This window comes from Sturnira hondurensis, unplaced genomic scaffold (genome assembly GCF_014824575.4).
Source record: "Sturnira hondurensis isolate 20B ecotype Veracruz unplaced genomic scaffold, ASM1482457v3 Scaffold0015596, whole genome shotgun sequence".
NCBI lineage: Eukaryota > Metazoa > Chordata > Mammalia > Chiroptera > Phyllostomidae > Sturnira > Sturnira hondurensis.
Genome location: NW_028088227.1, coordinates 12994212 through 13009901, shown reverse-complemented (window position 1 = coordinate 13009901; position 15690 = coordinate 12994212). Strand labels below are relative to the sequence as shown.

Genomic DNA, 15690 nt, shown 5'->3' with positions numbered 1-15690 from the left:
GGGACCATGAAAAGGCCATGTCATCGCTGTGATGTTGGGTGCACAACTGCACATGTTTGTCAGAATTCATCAAATTGTACACTTAGAACTGGTGAAATTTTTTTCCTTATTTAATTATTGTTCAAGTATAGTTTTCTATCTTTTACTTCCATCCCAGCCCACCCCCCAAAACTGGTGAATTTTATCATGTGTAATTATCCCCCAATAAAATTAACTTTTGAAAAATAATTAAAGTGAGTCTTTAAAAATGGATCCTAGTCAAGATTTCTAAACCTGCCTTTGTTTTCTAAATGCCCTGATTTATATTTTAGTTCTATGGTAATTCAATCCTATATACGGTATTGTTTCTCATTATAACGCAAATCCCACTCAACTGAATGAAAACAATACATGGTAGAATTCTGTTTTATCTCCTGCATAAGCAGGTGAATTGTTATTATCAAAATGTCAACACTTTGTGATGAACTGCACGTCTCTGATTCCAATTGCACAGCAATCTCACCTGCTCTCAAAGACAAAGGTGTTTGGGAACAGAATGAAGACCTCAAACTCCAAAAGATGAGCACTGGTCTGCCTTTGAGATACTACACCCATGAGGAGAACACAGAAAGGACTTTGTCATTTTTTTTATTCCTTTGGGATCGAAATACATATTTTTCTTTATTACCACTCCCACACCTGGCACCTAATAAATACAGCACTTATATAATGTTGACTCCTTCAAAATATTGACTTGATGTATAAATCAATAAAATTGTTGTTACCAAAAGACTCACACCCTAAACAATCTACATTCAAACAAATATTATAATGTTACTAACTTATCTAATTTTAGTAACCAAAACACATACTCAGGCCACAAGCCTTTACCTGTTGTTAATGTGTTTTTTTTTTACTCCTAAGCTGAGGTAAGACTATGAAAGACTACCTGTCTTTAGGTAAGACTACCTGAAAACCACAAGACAGTGTGTTAATGTATTTTCCTGTTGTTCGCATATAGTTTCCAGAGTTATAAAATGATCATGCTACAATACAAGGAAGATAAGGCTGAAGGCAACTAGTTTCCATTCACTTATTATTAGACTTAAAAAAGCTGATCGATTTTGGCAGGTCTACTAACTTACTGACTTGCTTTCCAAAAAACTGAGGATTATTTCTAACTAAATAGAGTAATTATCCAAAGATTAGTGACCAGTGATTATCCTCTTAAGTGACCATAAATAATAGAGATTACATTGCCTTGACGTTTTTCCATACCCCATTCTCAGTTGCCACCAGACAGCCAAAGTCATTATGATGAATTAGAGAAAAAAAAGATAGGTTAACTGAATTAAGCATTACTCTTACCTAATTTTTTTCCAAAAAAGAATTAATAGCCTGCTTTTTCATTTAAGTGGCTTAATATTTGTTTCCTAATGAAGTTATAAAAAACAACTACCACATACACAAAATTAATTATAGCACATAAATAACAAATGAACTCTAAGTTTATAGAGAACAGTTTGCTTTAAAGTGAAGACCAAAAAAACACATGTAGTTCTTTTGTGATTCCTGATCTCTCTCTGTCTGGTGTGTTGGCCTGGGATTTAAAAGACTATGTGGCTAATATTACTCAAACTCCGAGGAAGAAAATGTTTTAGCTAAATTCTCTCTTCCTCCTCTCCCCATGATTATTAGATATCAAATTTACCTGTCAGCAAGTCAGTGCTTCAGTCCATTCCAGCCAGCAGCACAGCAGACAGCGCGGTCAAATACTGCCTTACCCCTTGGCACTGGCTCTAATACAGACCTTGTAAATGAAGCTAAATGATATTCAAAATGAAACAGTTACTGGGAGGGTAAGGGTGTCCTGGCTTACAAAATAAGGCAGACATCCTCTGTTTACACAATTATCAATTATCTTTTCATCCACCCCCGGCTTTCACCCGTTCTTCCTCCAGGGTCATTGCACTTCCAGCATCTTTCACTAGGCTTCAATCACAGGACAGCAATTCAGGACTCAAGTTCCGAGGGATTACAGCTACAGCACGGCACATGAAGCAACACACACGCCCACACCGAGACCCGGTGCCAGCCTGCTTGAGAACACATCTGTTGTACTTCATACATCCAAAGCACTTAGGCATTCTATTACCTTGAGTCTCACTGCTACACTGTGTGACAGGAAATTAAGGCAAAACACAACTGTTTGTAGCCAGGTAACTAGTAATTATCTGAATTGGAACTTACTCCATTACCAGCCAGCGAACACAAGACAGACAGCTTCCTCCTCCCCCTGCCAAACCTCAGATGACTAACGCGAGTGTGCAACAGCAAGTCATGTCTCTTAACAAAGTGTACGACATTGCACGCTAGTCCTGGTCAGAAAAGAACTTAACCTCGTTTATTTTAGTTTTCTAACAGTTTTCCTAGACAATTTCTAAAAGAGTGAGCCTACACTGAAGTGAGCTGTTTTCATTTTGCACTGTGAATGAAATGGCCAACTCAGTCACTAAACGCTGTGAAGGCTGATCTACAACATAACACCTGCCTGTTGAACGAGTTTGCCGCCACTGTCAACACATTCAAATTAGAAATATATAAATTTATTGAAACAATTCTAAGCTATTGCCATTGTTTCTTGGCCTATAGCATCCAAGGCAGTAATGTAGAATACCACATGTAATGAAAACATTAAGTAGGTACACTATACAGATGTATAGTGTATGATAAAGAAAAACGTACCTTAAAGAGTGTTCACTGAGAAACAGAAAACAAATTAAATAATTCTATTTAAATCCATGATTCCTTATTTACAATTCTAAAATGAAACCCCCAAACCAAAGTGTTTTGTAAGATGCTAACAACATTTGCTTGGAAGCAAAACACAATCTGAACTCACATGAGGCTATTTATAATCTCTGTCCGTCCCACTCACTCTGAGTACCCACACATTTTTATTGCCGAAGTATCAATGTATTCAGTTGCAGGGGGCTGCCTCAGACTCCCTTGGGGACTGTTAAAAAACATAGGTGTATACACCTGATTACCATTTCAAAATCCAAAAATAATCTGAACCCCAAAACATACATAGTCTCAAGAGTTTCAGATAAGGGACATCACATCTTACATATGCATCAGTTGTAAGTTTAAAGTAAAAGAGTTGAAGTTTGGTATTCTTAGGTTTTGGTAAAAAAAAAGTACTTGAAAGGAGTATATTCTTTAGGGAGGCTCCTAATAATGGCTACATCTGCAGGACTGTGTGGAAAGACAAATAAATGTAGATAAACCAAATCTCTCTCCAAATCCTTACAAATTCCAAACCAATAAAACTGAAATTGTCACAATTTCTTTTTACTTAGATTCAAGTAGATTTCTATAGAGGATGCCACAGCATTTCTGGAAAAGGGTCAGTCATCTGTAAATGATCGTCATTTTTACAGGCCCAAGTTTACTGAAAGAAATGACAAACCCTCAGGTTTTACAAATCTTCCAGGTGGCCTTTAAATACAATGATCTAAGATTTGAATCATTTAAAAGCATTAATTTAAATCTCTTGATTTAAAGGAACATTTAAAACAACCTTTTTTTTTATCCAAAGACCTTGAGATTTTTTTTTCTGCTAGCCAGCAACAAAATGTGAGGGAAATGGTGTATTTGCTTTTGCTCCCCATACAAGTTAGCTTGTGTGTCAGAAACATGTAAGAACCACCAAAACGAGACAACTTTAGATCAGAAAGTATTTAGATCAAACTCTGGATTTAATGTTTCCTATGAAATTATGCACACAAACATGAGTCTATTGCCTCCTTTGGCCCTCCCTTCTCTATCCTCTACCCCCTCTACCCTCCCGCCAAAAATCAACAAGAATCTAATGTGCAGAGCCTGGCTGGGGATCAGGTGTGATTGATACCAGGATTTAGCTCTTAATGACTATTCATCTGATATTACACATCTCTATTCTGATCCAAAAACAAAATGTGGCCAAATAATCTGATCTTATTTAAAAGGAGGTCCTCTGCCAGTTCCAGTCTATTCCATCACCAACATTTTTCTCCAAGTAGGAGACAAAACATACTACTACACCTGAAACTCACATGTCTGTCATTCATTCCTAGAAAATGGTTTGTTCTTCTGTCAAGTTCACTACTGCAGTTATGAAAGCTAGTATTTCTAACACGAATGGTGAATTTTTTAAATATTAAAATTTTTGCTATTATAAAAGCAATACTTGTTCAATAGAAAATTAGAAGCTACAGATAAACAAAAAGTAAGAAACCCAAAAACCCGGCACTCAGGGATAACTGCAAAGTTAGGGGTGTTGCTGTCCAAGGTCAGTGTTACAACACCACAGGACAACAATGGCAACCTTCTGCCCTCATCTGCACTAAAGCATCAGTTAGCTCTGTGGAGTGCCACTGCTTACACAACTATGGACAAGTATGAAGACTTTGAGATACTGCCATTTGAAATTGGAATGTAAAGTCAAAACTAATAAAAAGGATAATTAAGCAAGATGAAAAGGTTTTTATTACTAAAAACAGTCACTAGACTAAACCACTCAATTTTGCATCAATAACTATCTACCCAGAAAAGTCAATAAATATCTCCATTTAATGTAGTTTTCTATTCTTTTTTTAACGATTTTATTTATTTATCTTTAGAGGGGAAGGGAAAGAGAGAAGGAGAGAAATATCAATGTATGGTTGCCTCTCGTGAGTCCCCTGCTGGGAACTGGCCTGCAACCCAGGCATGTGCCCTGACTGGGAATCGAACTGCGATCATGTGGTCCACAGGCCTGCGCTCAATCCACTGAGCTACACCAGCCAGGGCAGTTTTCTATTCTTATAAAATTCCAGAATTTGGTTTTGGATCCAGTCTAAGTTTGTCATAAAAATAAATTTTGACTTTCTGAACACAATACAACATTGTTTTCTTCTGTAGTTTTATTTTTTAAGATTTTATTTATTTATTTTTTCAGAGAGAGGGGAAAGGAAGGAGAAAGAGAGAGAGAAACATCAATGTGTGGTTGCCTCTCAAGCGCCCCAAGCTGGGGACCTGGCTTGCAACCCAGGCAACCCAGGCATGTGCCCTGACTGGGAATCAGCGACTCTCTGGTTCACAGTCCAGTGCCCAATCCTCTAAAACAAACCAGCCAGGGCACAACACTGTTGATACAATGTACTTTTAGCAAAAAAAAAAAAAAAAAAAGGTAATAGCTGAACTGCAAAGCAATGCACATTTTCCGGACTTTTACCCAGTAATTTAACCACTGACTGACCATTCACTGAGCTTTAACTATCTAGTTATAGAAAAACATACCTGGAGTTGAACTTAAGACTCTAGTCTGTTATTCTCAAGTGGGGGGATGAGAGGATGGGGGTGGCACAGTCCTCTGTCACTAAGAGGGGCGTATTGGAAGCTCTAGGGAGGCACATTTAGTTTAAAAAAATTCATTATTATAATTTTGTATTGAAAAAACAAAAATGAATCCTAATTATCTGCAAAGTATAACTAAAAATAAAGTGACAAAATCTCAGCTGGTGGAAAAATACTTGGCTTTATCTTCTGAATATTAGGGATCCTCACTCAAAAGGTAAACTACCCATGGAGGTGTTTATGCACTTCAGGGGCCATGAGATCTTTACTTTTATCAAGAGGAAATAAAGAAGTTTAGAAACACTGCTTTGGTCCATATACATTATTTCAAACCTGCATTTCACCTGTGAAATTGGTGAAATTGGTGAAAGAAAAAAAAACTTCCAACTTGACAGTAAGCTAAGTCATCCCCTCTTTAGTTCTAGTATCCAGGTACATGCAGAGTGGGAAATTACTTTTGTTGTTCATGAAGACACTTCAGCAAAGAACGTATTGCAGATGCACATTTGGCACATGTGCACCTGGAAGCCCTGTTTTCCTCCAACACTCCAGTCTGGGACGGGCTGGCTGTTCCCTAGGAATGCGCAGTTGCTCCTTCTGAATCACTGCCATGAAAAATACCCACAGTTCCTGTGCGCTCACAGCTGTGGTGAGCTGACCATTCAGTACTGTACGGGGCCCAGTTTGTTTCTGTTGAAGTTCGTTTCTTTAATTTGAACATGAGGTCAGACCTTTAGTTGGGTTGTGATAACTCTACATGGTATTCTATTGCAGAAACAACATCACGGGATTTCTTAAAAGGGTTCTAGAGAATGCATAGGTAAATATGTAAAATAGTTTTGAGGGGAAAAAGGCAGAGTTCTACATTTCGAGACAACTGTAACATAAGTACAATTTTTTACCCAACTAGAAAGATGTTGTTGCCCTGGCTGGTGTAGCTCAGTGGATTGAGTGCGGGCCTGCGAACCAGAGGATCACAGTTCGATTCCCAGTCAGGGCACATACCTGGGTTGCAGGCCGGTTCCCTGCAGGCCAACTCCCAGCAGGGGATGCACGAAAGGCAATCATACATTGATGTTTCTCTCCCTCTCTCCTTCCCCTCTAAAGATAAATAAATAAATAAAATCTTTTTTTTTTAAAAAGAAAGATGTTGTTAAATTCAACTTAATGTACACAAACACTGATATATGACCCAACCCTAAACTGTGCAAGTCACAACTTTCTTATCTCTAAGTGGAGATAATGGCATCCTATGAGGATACTCTAAAAAATAAAATTAATATATAATATACAATATAAAATTTATGTACATGAAAGCTCTTTCTTTATGGTAAAAGCTATGCAAATTATCATTTAAACAAATATGTATTATCTTAAAAGTGCCTTCCACATAATGTTAGATTAGAATAGGCTGAAATTTGGTTCTTTGTCTTCCACTTTAAGCTTAATTCATAACTTATTTGAATTCATACTACCCCTAAAACACTCCAAGTTCATAAAAAATGTAACAAAACATCCCAAGTTGCATAAAATTATTGTTATATCACAGGGTCGTCACAAAAGGAATAAAATAGCCGACTGTCTTAACAGAATCATACAAGGACTAAAAACCCATTGATGACAGAAGTGACACAGATGAAGGCGTAGAGGCCAAAGATGGCAGGACAAACAGGAAAGTCTGAGACCGTCAGCCCAGCTGGAGCATGAAGAACAAGAAGGGAGAGAGCTGAGAAGCAAGGCTGGAGGACCAGGCGAGAGTAGGGCTTGAAGGCCTTTGGTAGAGTTTGGCATTGTCCTAGAACTAATGGGTATGACTGATGGCTTTTTAACAGAAAAATTATATGGTCCAGTGTTTTAGAATAATCACTCAGGTGTACAAGTAGAACTAAGGACAGGAAGATCAGTTAAGAGTTATGACAACAAATGAGGCCAAAAGTAATAAAGTCATGAATTAAGACAGAGCACTAGAGGAAAAGAAGAGAATGGGTTAGAAGGCATTACAGAGGTAAACACTCTAAAAGCACTTGGTCTGATTTAACAAAATATGTAAGGAAAGAGGAGAAATAAGAAATTAAGATGAATTCCAGATTTCTGACTTATGCAACCAAAGGTGTCATACACTGAGAGAATTTACAAGAAATGTTTTCTATTTTGATATGCTATTATTTTAGTGGTAGGCGAAGATTATACGAAGTGGCTAAAAATGTGTTCATTTCAGTCGAGTATCATGTACCTACACGTCCAAATGAAACTGTCCAGAAATAGCAGATATAGGTTTCAAACACAGAGAAAAGATTTGGAAATGACCTAAGATAGTGGCTAGAGCCGTGGGGCATATGAGACACTGAGGAAAAATGAAAGTACATGGCCTGGGACCAAGCCCCAAGGAAATCCAAGATGGACTCAACAGGGACCCACGTAAAAAGATAGAGCACATCACATCAAGAGCACAGAGTACAATTTATTCTAAAGGACACCTCAGAAGGTAAAAGAAGGTATAAGGGGGGATAAGTGGTAATGGAAAAAATACAATTAAAAATAAAATAAAATAAATAAATAAGATGACACCCCAAAATCTCTCTAGCAATTACCCTGTTATGCCTCTATTTTTGCTTGATTTGGTTCTTTTGATGGTTAATTTTATTGATAAACATCCCATGATAAAAACACCCCAGGAATACTCACATGGTTGCATTTAATTAGAATTCATTATACACTATTCACACCGTTCAGTCTTGCTCTGAAATCAGGAACATTTTAGAACTGCAATATGAAATGCTCACGCCATACGCATTTCTTTATTACTATAAAATCCTGGAACGATTTTTGTGGTCTAATGACTTCTTTTAGCAGGCAGTTTAGATGAATTCACATGGCATAAAAGGTTGGGTGTTTTAAGATGGGGAAGAATAAAGGAAATTTAAGTAAAACAGCTACCATAAATAAGTTCTCTGAGTCTTCCAACCTCTCAGTGCAAAATAACAGGTATTTATAGTGAAAGACGTTCAGGACCAAGAACCAGATCTTGTCCACCATACAAAGCACCGTTACTAAAAACACTGCTCAGATACAGAAATTATTAGATTACAAGCAGCTTTTCCCCTACCTCCTCCCCAAAACCCTTAGCTTAAATCCAGACAGTTTCGTTCTGAACTACAGCAAAAACCTCCTATACGTTTAGGTGTAGCACACAGCTGCCATGTGTAGATATCGGCGTAGCTGTAAACATGAAAACTTTTTTTTCACCTTCAAGAAGCACTAACTGACTTGAAATTTCAGAGGTACTAGTGAGACTATATTGAGAGGTGTTTCAAGATGCATTCAATGCTAAGTGCAACTGAAAATCCTACTTTGTGACTATAACCATCTTGAAGAGCAATCTACCGCCATACGGGGAAGACAGCTCCTTTAAAGACTGTTGCCCAAAAGTCTCCTTTTTGAAATCTTTTTGATAGTCAGTCCACTTCTCTTTAAAACTATTGAATTTTTAATACTGTACTTGTTTTCTACTACACATATCCAAGAGGAGGATAATGTGCTGTGTTTCTCACACTTATTTAACCACAGACCTCTAAAGAAGTTTATTACCTGGCTGGTGTGGCTCAGTGGATTGAGCACCAGCCTTCAAACCAAAGTGTCACTGGTTCAATTCCCAGTCAGGGCACATGCCAAGGTTGCAGGCCTGGTGACTGGGGGCGGGGGGCGGGGGGTGCATGAGAGGCAACCATTCATTGATGTTTCTCTCCCTCTCTTTCTCCCTCCCTTCCTCTCTCTAAAAATAAAATAAACAAAAACAAAGAGAGAGAAAGGCTATTAAAGAACATATTTGGGGAATTACTAAAGAAAGAAGTAGGGTCTTCTTGACCAAACTTCTGGACCACAAAGACGTAATTTCTTCAAAAGGATATCATTAAATACCCTAAATACTGATTCTGAAAACATACTTGTTTAAAAGAGGTATGTTTTTAAAGTCCATATACCATTAAAACATTTTCCTTTCTGCAGAAAAAAAGCAGACAAGTAAACTAAATTAATACCCTAGTAAAATCCCAGAGAGTGTTCAAGGCACTGCATCAGGAAAATGAAAAACCCTACACTATTTATCAGTTCCACGAAGGAACTAAAAATGAGTTCTTGAATACATAGCTAAGGCAAGCTGCAATTTCTAAGGGGAAACAATGTTCCAGTTAATTGTAGTCTCTGTTTTAATTCTCCCAAGGGTCTGATTCCCCACCACACAGGCAAGAAGCATGCACATATGAATAAGTAAATACTTAACTGAAAAAGGACAACTCAAGCTCAGCTTGTTCCCTCTACAGCTTTAACTGACCCAGCAGCATGTGCAAGGTATATATCTCTGAGCACTCCATCATTGCCAGCCGTGTTACCGCAATGGGGCTGTGATGCCCTCAACATTTTTCATTGGTTCTACTGCCTAATTTGCAGTTCCATTTGATTCCCTTTCCAAAGTCTTAATTTCACACAGTGAGATTTATTACCATATAGAAAGAGGTCATTAAATGCCTTTTCCAGCCCCCATCATTCTCTGGAATAAGATTGGGTCCTGGATATTGCAAGTGCCTCAGGAAAGTATTTTATCTGTCTTTTTACTTGTCCTGTCCCAAAGCAGATCTAAAGCTCCCTGGGAACAGCTGTCTCTCTCAGTTACCAACTCCAGTGGCCTGCACAGAGGGTGTCAGATACTTGGTAATGAATGATACTTGCAGGATGGATGAGGAGTAACGTCAGGATGTGTAAACTCACCAATATCTTGGTGTCTCTGAATGTCTTTAGGCCTTTTCCTAAGAAATTTGGGGTGGATTATCAGTTACCTAAGAGCTAAGAGCTGTGAAACGGAGAAATGAGCCTGAGAAAGGCTGCCATTCAGCTCTTCCTGGAAACACTGTCCTGCTACAGTAGAGGAGTGTGGGTCTTCAAGGGAAACCTAGCCTTTTGTTTGAGTGGTGTATGAAATGATATCGTTCCTTCACACCTCAAAAATCTATTTCCATGAGACATTAACAATTGGCAATTGTTTATTGACAGCCAAGTAAGATAAAAAAACAGGGACCCTGATCTTTCAGATTTTTTGAGTATCCAGAAGAACTGGAAGAATCTCACAAATTCCAGAACCCAGGATACTTCAGGGATAGGTTAGGGTCAGGAGTAAAAAACTAAACAAAACGCAGAACCCTTCATGGTGTCAGAGGGTATTTTGTGTTTCATGGGACTGAGTTATTTGACTACATCTTAAGAATCAGGAAATCAAGTCTGACCCAATGGAATCTCTGCTGAACCAGCTGCTCCAGCACAGAAGAACTGATAAGCCCAGTGCTGTGTCTAAGGCCTGTCACTTATCAAGGTTGTGACTTTGCAAACGTGGCTATTTTTATAGCTTATCTTCCCACTGGATTTAAATAAATGGTTTGTTTGTTTTTTAGGGGGAAGAACAGGGACTCTGATCTTTCAGATTTCTTTTTTTTAAGATGTTTATTTATTTATTTTTAGAGAGAGGGGGAGGAAGAGAAACATCAGTGTGTGGTTGCCTCTCATGTGCCCCTTACTGGGGACCTGGCTGGCAACTCAGGCATGTGCCCTGACTGGGAACAGAACTGGTGACCCCTTGGTTCTCAGGCGGGTGCTCAGTCCACTGAGCCACACCAGCCAGGACGAGATTTCTCTTCTAAGACCAGAATTCCTGGTGTAGTACTCAATCAATTGCTAATGCTTAAATTAACCAAAAACATAAAGAACATTGTATTAGCAGAATGTTATCTAGCCAATGCAATATGATCAAGTGTTAAAAACCCAGCTTCTAGAATCAGATAAATGTGAATTTGAATCCTGGCTCCACTGCTTACTTAAAGTCTGCAAACCTGAGTTTCCACATCTGAAAAGAAAGATATCAAGTAAAACCTATCCCATGGGGTTGCAGTAAGGTTTAAATAGGAATGCATGTAAAGTGCTTAGCACTGGGCTGGCATATAGGAAGTTCTCAAGAAATATGAACCATCATTTGAAAACCTGAGTTCCCATTTTGCCACAACCTCCCAAGGTATCCTTGGACTAATCACTATGAAACAGCTAATGAAAACATTGAGACAATTAATTGCCCTCAAATGCTGAGATTATCAATCATGAATAAGATAATAGAAAATGAACCAAAACTTTTAAGAATAAAAGCTCTGAACAGGTCTAGATAGTTTTTGTGTTGTACTTAAGCTTGCATTCGTTCGAGCACAGATGACTCTGCATTAGTGGAAAAGCCAAATGTCACAGCAGTTATTCTCAAATACTTCAGTGCCTTTTATAAATGATGAACTCTATGAAACACCTGTTGGGGAGGGGAGAGGGGGTACCTCAACATTAAGTGGCCCAATAACTATCTTGTCACCCTTTATTCACAGATAAGGTTAAATCTGTTTTCCTCCTATCTTAAAAGGCATCTGTTGTACATGTATTACACAGTGTTCAAAAAAAGGCCGACATTCAATCAAGCTGCTATTGCACAGGGCCATCACAAATGCAAAAGGCCCCTCTGCAGGAATTAGATAAAGGCCACTAGAGCACAGGCTGGTTTTCTGTCCCCACTAATCCTGAAGTGGGCACCTTTGTGCAAGGGCACAGCAGTCGTGCAGACAGGAATAAAGATCTTCAGTATCTAACTGGCATGCCTGTGTAATTGTTTATATGACATACACACATATCCTCAGACGTGACTGAAAGTTGTCAAGGAATTAACTGAGTAAATGGAGGAAGATATTCATGAAAACTGAAAATATGGAGTTTCAAAAAGGTCAAGAGAGCAAGCCCTGTCCCCCTCCCTCACTTTCAGCTATCCAATAATGGGATACTGTAACCAGTAGGAACTTGGTGGGCAGAGGCTTCAACGCTGCAAAACTCTGATCCCCAGCAAAACTACGGTCTTTCTCCAGCAGTTGCTTACAGGAAGAAAGGAAGGAAGAAGGAAAGGAAGGAAAGAAAGGAAAGAAAGCAAGGAAAGGAAGGAAGGAAACCCATAGACACCAATTAATTAACTTACCTGAGTTTCAAAATAAGTAGTATATGAAAGGCTGTTGTCTTGGTTCGACTGCACTAAAAATCTGTAATCCCAGACAAGAATATGCTAAATGCTGAAGGAACTAGTCTTAAAATGGTAACACTGTCAATTCAGCCTCCTTGAGCTTTTCCCCCCCAGACACCTATACTCATATAGAAAAGACACAAAATTATGTGTTTATTATTACATATGCATATACATCCAGCTAAACTTTTTAATGGTAGCCTTCCTTACAAAGTAAGTGTATGATAATACATTTTTAACACTTTTGTACCTAGTCCTGTGACCTGCATAACACAGCAGCTTCAAGAGCTATTTATGGAACAGAAATTCCAGGGTAAATATGGTACCTTATTTAACACATGCCCAAGGAGACAGTGTACATCTGAGAATATTCATTGCGGCATTGTTTATAGTAAGTTTGGAAATAATCTAAATGTCTATTAAAGGGACATTGCATAAATAAAGTATAATATAGCATATAATGGAGAACTATGAGTTAAAACAAAAAATTTAAGCTACTAGCTCAAATTGAGGTATTATATAGATAAATCGCAGACATAACACAGTAAAAGAAAGCAAACTGCAGAATGATACATGTAATACTATTGATATTTATAAGGTTTTAAAACTCTCAACATTATCTCTGCCTTAGAATTTGTTATAGCAGTCTTACATATTCATTATATGGGCACTAAAAACCCAAGGAATAGTCACTCAAAATTTTTTAAATTAAAGTTAAAAAAATACTATTATCATATAAAGTTCCCCAAGTGCCAGGGAGGGAGTCTGATTTAGTAATGGAAATCGCCTGGCCCTCTAAGTCATAAGATGTGTCTTCTATCTTCATTCTGCTACTCACCAAGACACTTGATTTCACCAAGTGCCAGTTTGCTGACCTAAATGGGGTCGACAACGCCACCTTGCAGGATAAAGTGAATAATGTACGTAAATGAGTTACAGAGAAGGTCTCGGACTTGTTTTTTACCTAATCAGTCAAGGGATCACACCATAACAGTCTATAATCCCCACCCCGAAATTGAGTTTCACCTTTTTTATCTAGTTTGGTAAATCGTTAAGCATGACAGCACGACAGGAAAAAGTAACCCCTCACCTTCCCTCTTCCCAGTCCCTAATCTGGCTGCCTCCAGTGCTTTCTGTATTTAGCACAGAGCGACTCTCACTCATAAGAGAAGCGCCCATACATCTAAGCTCACAGGCACCCTCCGAGGTGCACACACGGGCGTGGACCCACACTCGGCACGCGGAATGCGTTCGTGGGGGGGAGGCGCGCCTGTCCCCCGGGGCCGGCCGCGGCGGGCGTTGCGCCTCACCTGTCTTGAAGACCATCTGCTCATCGTCCTTGGACCCGAAGGTATCCAGCATGGACACGAAGAGCACCCCGCAGGCGTTCTGGATGCCAAACACCGACCCGTTGCACCACATGGCCGCCAGCATCACCAGCCAGCCCCAGCCGCCCTCGGGAGGCTGAGGGGGCTCGGTGCCCGCCGGCCCCGCCAACTCTACCTCTACGTTCTCCGCGTCCGCCTCCGGCCCGTCTGAGGGTCCCAGGCCGGGCAGCGGAGCGGCGCCCACGGGCGCGGAGCCAAGCGACTCTGTCTCGCTCGTCCCCTGCGTGGAGCCGGGCTTCACAGGGGAGGGCACCATGGCCCCAGCGGACCCCGTTGGGGTCCGCGGGAGCGCGAGGGGCGGGAGTTCCCTGCGGGCTCCCGGAGGAGCTGCCTGGAGCCCGGAGGGCGAGCTAGTGAGGCCGAAGCGAGGGCTGTGGAGCCGCAGGTGGGGGGCGCCGCAAGGCGCCGGGGCTGCCTGGGGAAAGCGGCTGCGTGGAGAAGCCTCGGGGTCCGAAACTCAGAACCCCAGCCCGCAGCCCCGCGCTGCTACGCGGCCCAGTCACCGGCTCTTAAAGACGCCCGGGACCCCGTCGGCTGGGGGCGTGGCCGTCAGCGGACGAGCCCAAGGTGCCCAAGCGATTGGGCTTCGGGAGAGCGGAGGCGGGGCCCACCTCCTCCCCGCCGGGCCCACCTCCTCCCCCCTCCCCCGCCGAGGAGCGCAGGTCCAGGTGCGGTGGGGTCACAGAGTGTAGGTCACTCGGCCTCAGTGCTAACGGAGGGGGCGCGTCTTCTAGGTGCAGGCCGGGGGCTCCACAGGGCAGCAGGATGGGACCCTTAGTCTCAGCTCACTGACAGCCTCACAACCAAACATTGTTTCTTTGTCTTGTTTTTTTGGCATTCAGCTCTAATGACTAATTATAACATGTAAGAGACATTATGCCACCTGCTTACTTAAAAACGGAGTCAGAAGGTCAGACTCCTTATTTAATTAACTTCATTTCTCCATTCATATACAATTTCCTATGGATTGAAGATGCTCATTTTGGAAGACACAGAGTATAATACCAAAATCTTCAAATAAACATTTCTGACAGAGACTAGTACACATTACTGTTAAACAACAGCAAAATTGTTTGCACTTAAAAAGCTAACACAGATATGCAACTCCTCTGTCTGCCTGAAGCATGGAAGAATGCAAGAAAAGAAAGGAAGAGTAATTAGCTGTGCAATATTGAGCACACTTCTAAATAAATGTCTCAGTTACTCGGATTCGTCTTTTCAAAGTCAAAATGTTCTATAGTTACTTTATGCGCCCACCGCAGTGATGGTACGAGTACACAGATGAGTTTGACTGATCACATTTCTGCCTGTACCCATTCATGAACTAGTAGGAAAGAGTCCTGGGATAGAATAGGAGGCTCAGGTGAGGTGTCTCAACACATGGTCAACAAAGAGAAGTGGAATGCAACCATTAAATTATATTTGAAACACTAGAGAAAAGTTTCCACAGCAAGCAGCCTTTTGAGCTGAGCTGGGAATCAAAGGGAATCTGAGGAAACTTCAGCGGGCAGAGATGGGGGAAGAGCATTTTTTCTAGGTAGAGAAATAGTGCAAACTGAGGAGAGCAAGTATAATGCGTCCTAGGGATGGGGTTAGAATAATAAACTAAGAATAGTCACACAAGTGCTCCCCGAAAAGTGAATGTACAAGGATGTTATCCCATCATTGTTGGAAGTGGGGTAAAGGGGAAAGCAAAAATGTGCCTCAGTAGAGGACTGATTAAAGGCATACTATAAATATGTAACTTCTAAAAGTTATCATATTCACCTCTATTGAGTTTGAAAGTTGTCCACTTTTATTTTATTTTATTTTATTTTATTTTATTTTATTTTATTTTATTTACTTTTAGAAAAGGGAAGG

At 40.3% G+C, this 15690-nt stretch overlaps 1 protein-coding gene across 3 annotated transcripts in view; it reads right to left on the bottom strand.

The window, feature by feature from the left end:
• The window catches only part of SLC16A10 (solute carrier family 16 member 10), a 111140-nt gene extending 96797 nt beyond the window's left edge, over positions 1 to 14343 (bottom strand). For 2 of the 3 annotated variants that reach the window (XM_037065051.1, XM_037065052.1), the window contains exon 1: positions 13753 to 14343. In XM_037065051.1, the coding sequence (XP_036920946.1) occupies positions 13753 to 14086 (334 nt within the window). In that variant the 5' untranslated portion in view covers positions 14087 to 14343. Of the gene's footprint in view, positions 1 to 1690; positions 2077 to 13752 lie in introns of those variants that run through there. The other variant, XM_037065053.1, reaches the window with a different exon arrangement.
• Positions 14344 to 15690: the final 1347 nt, after the last annotated feature.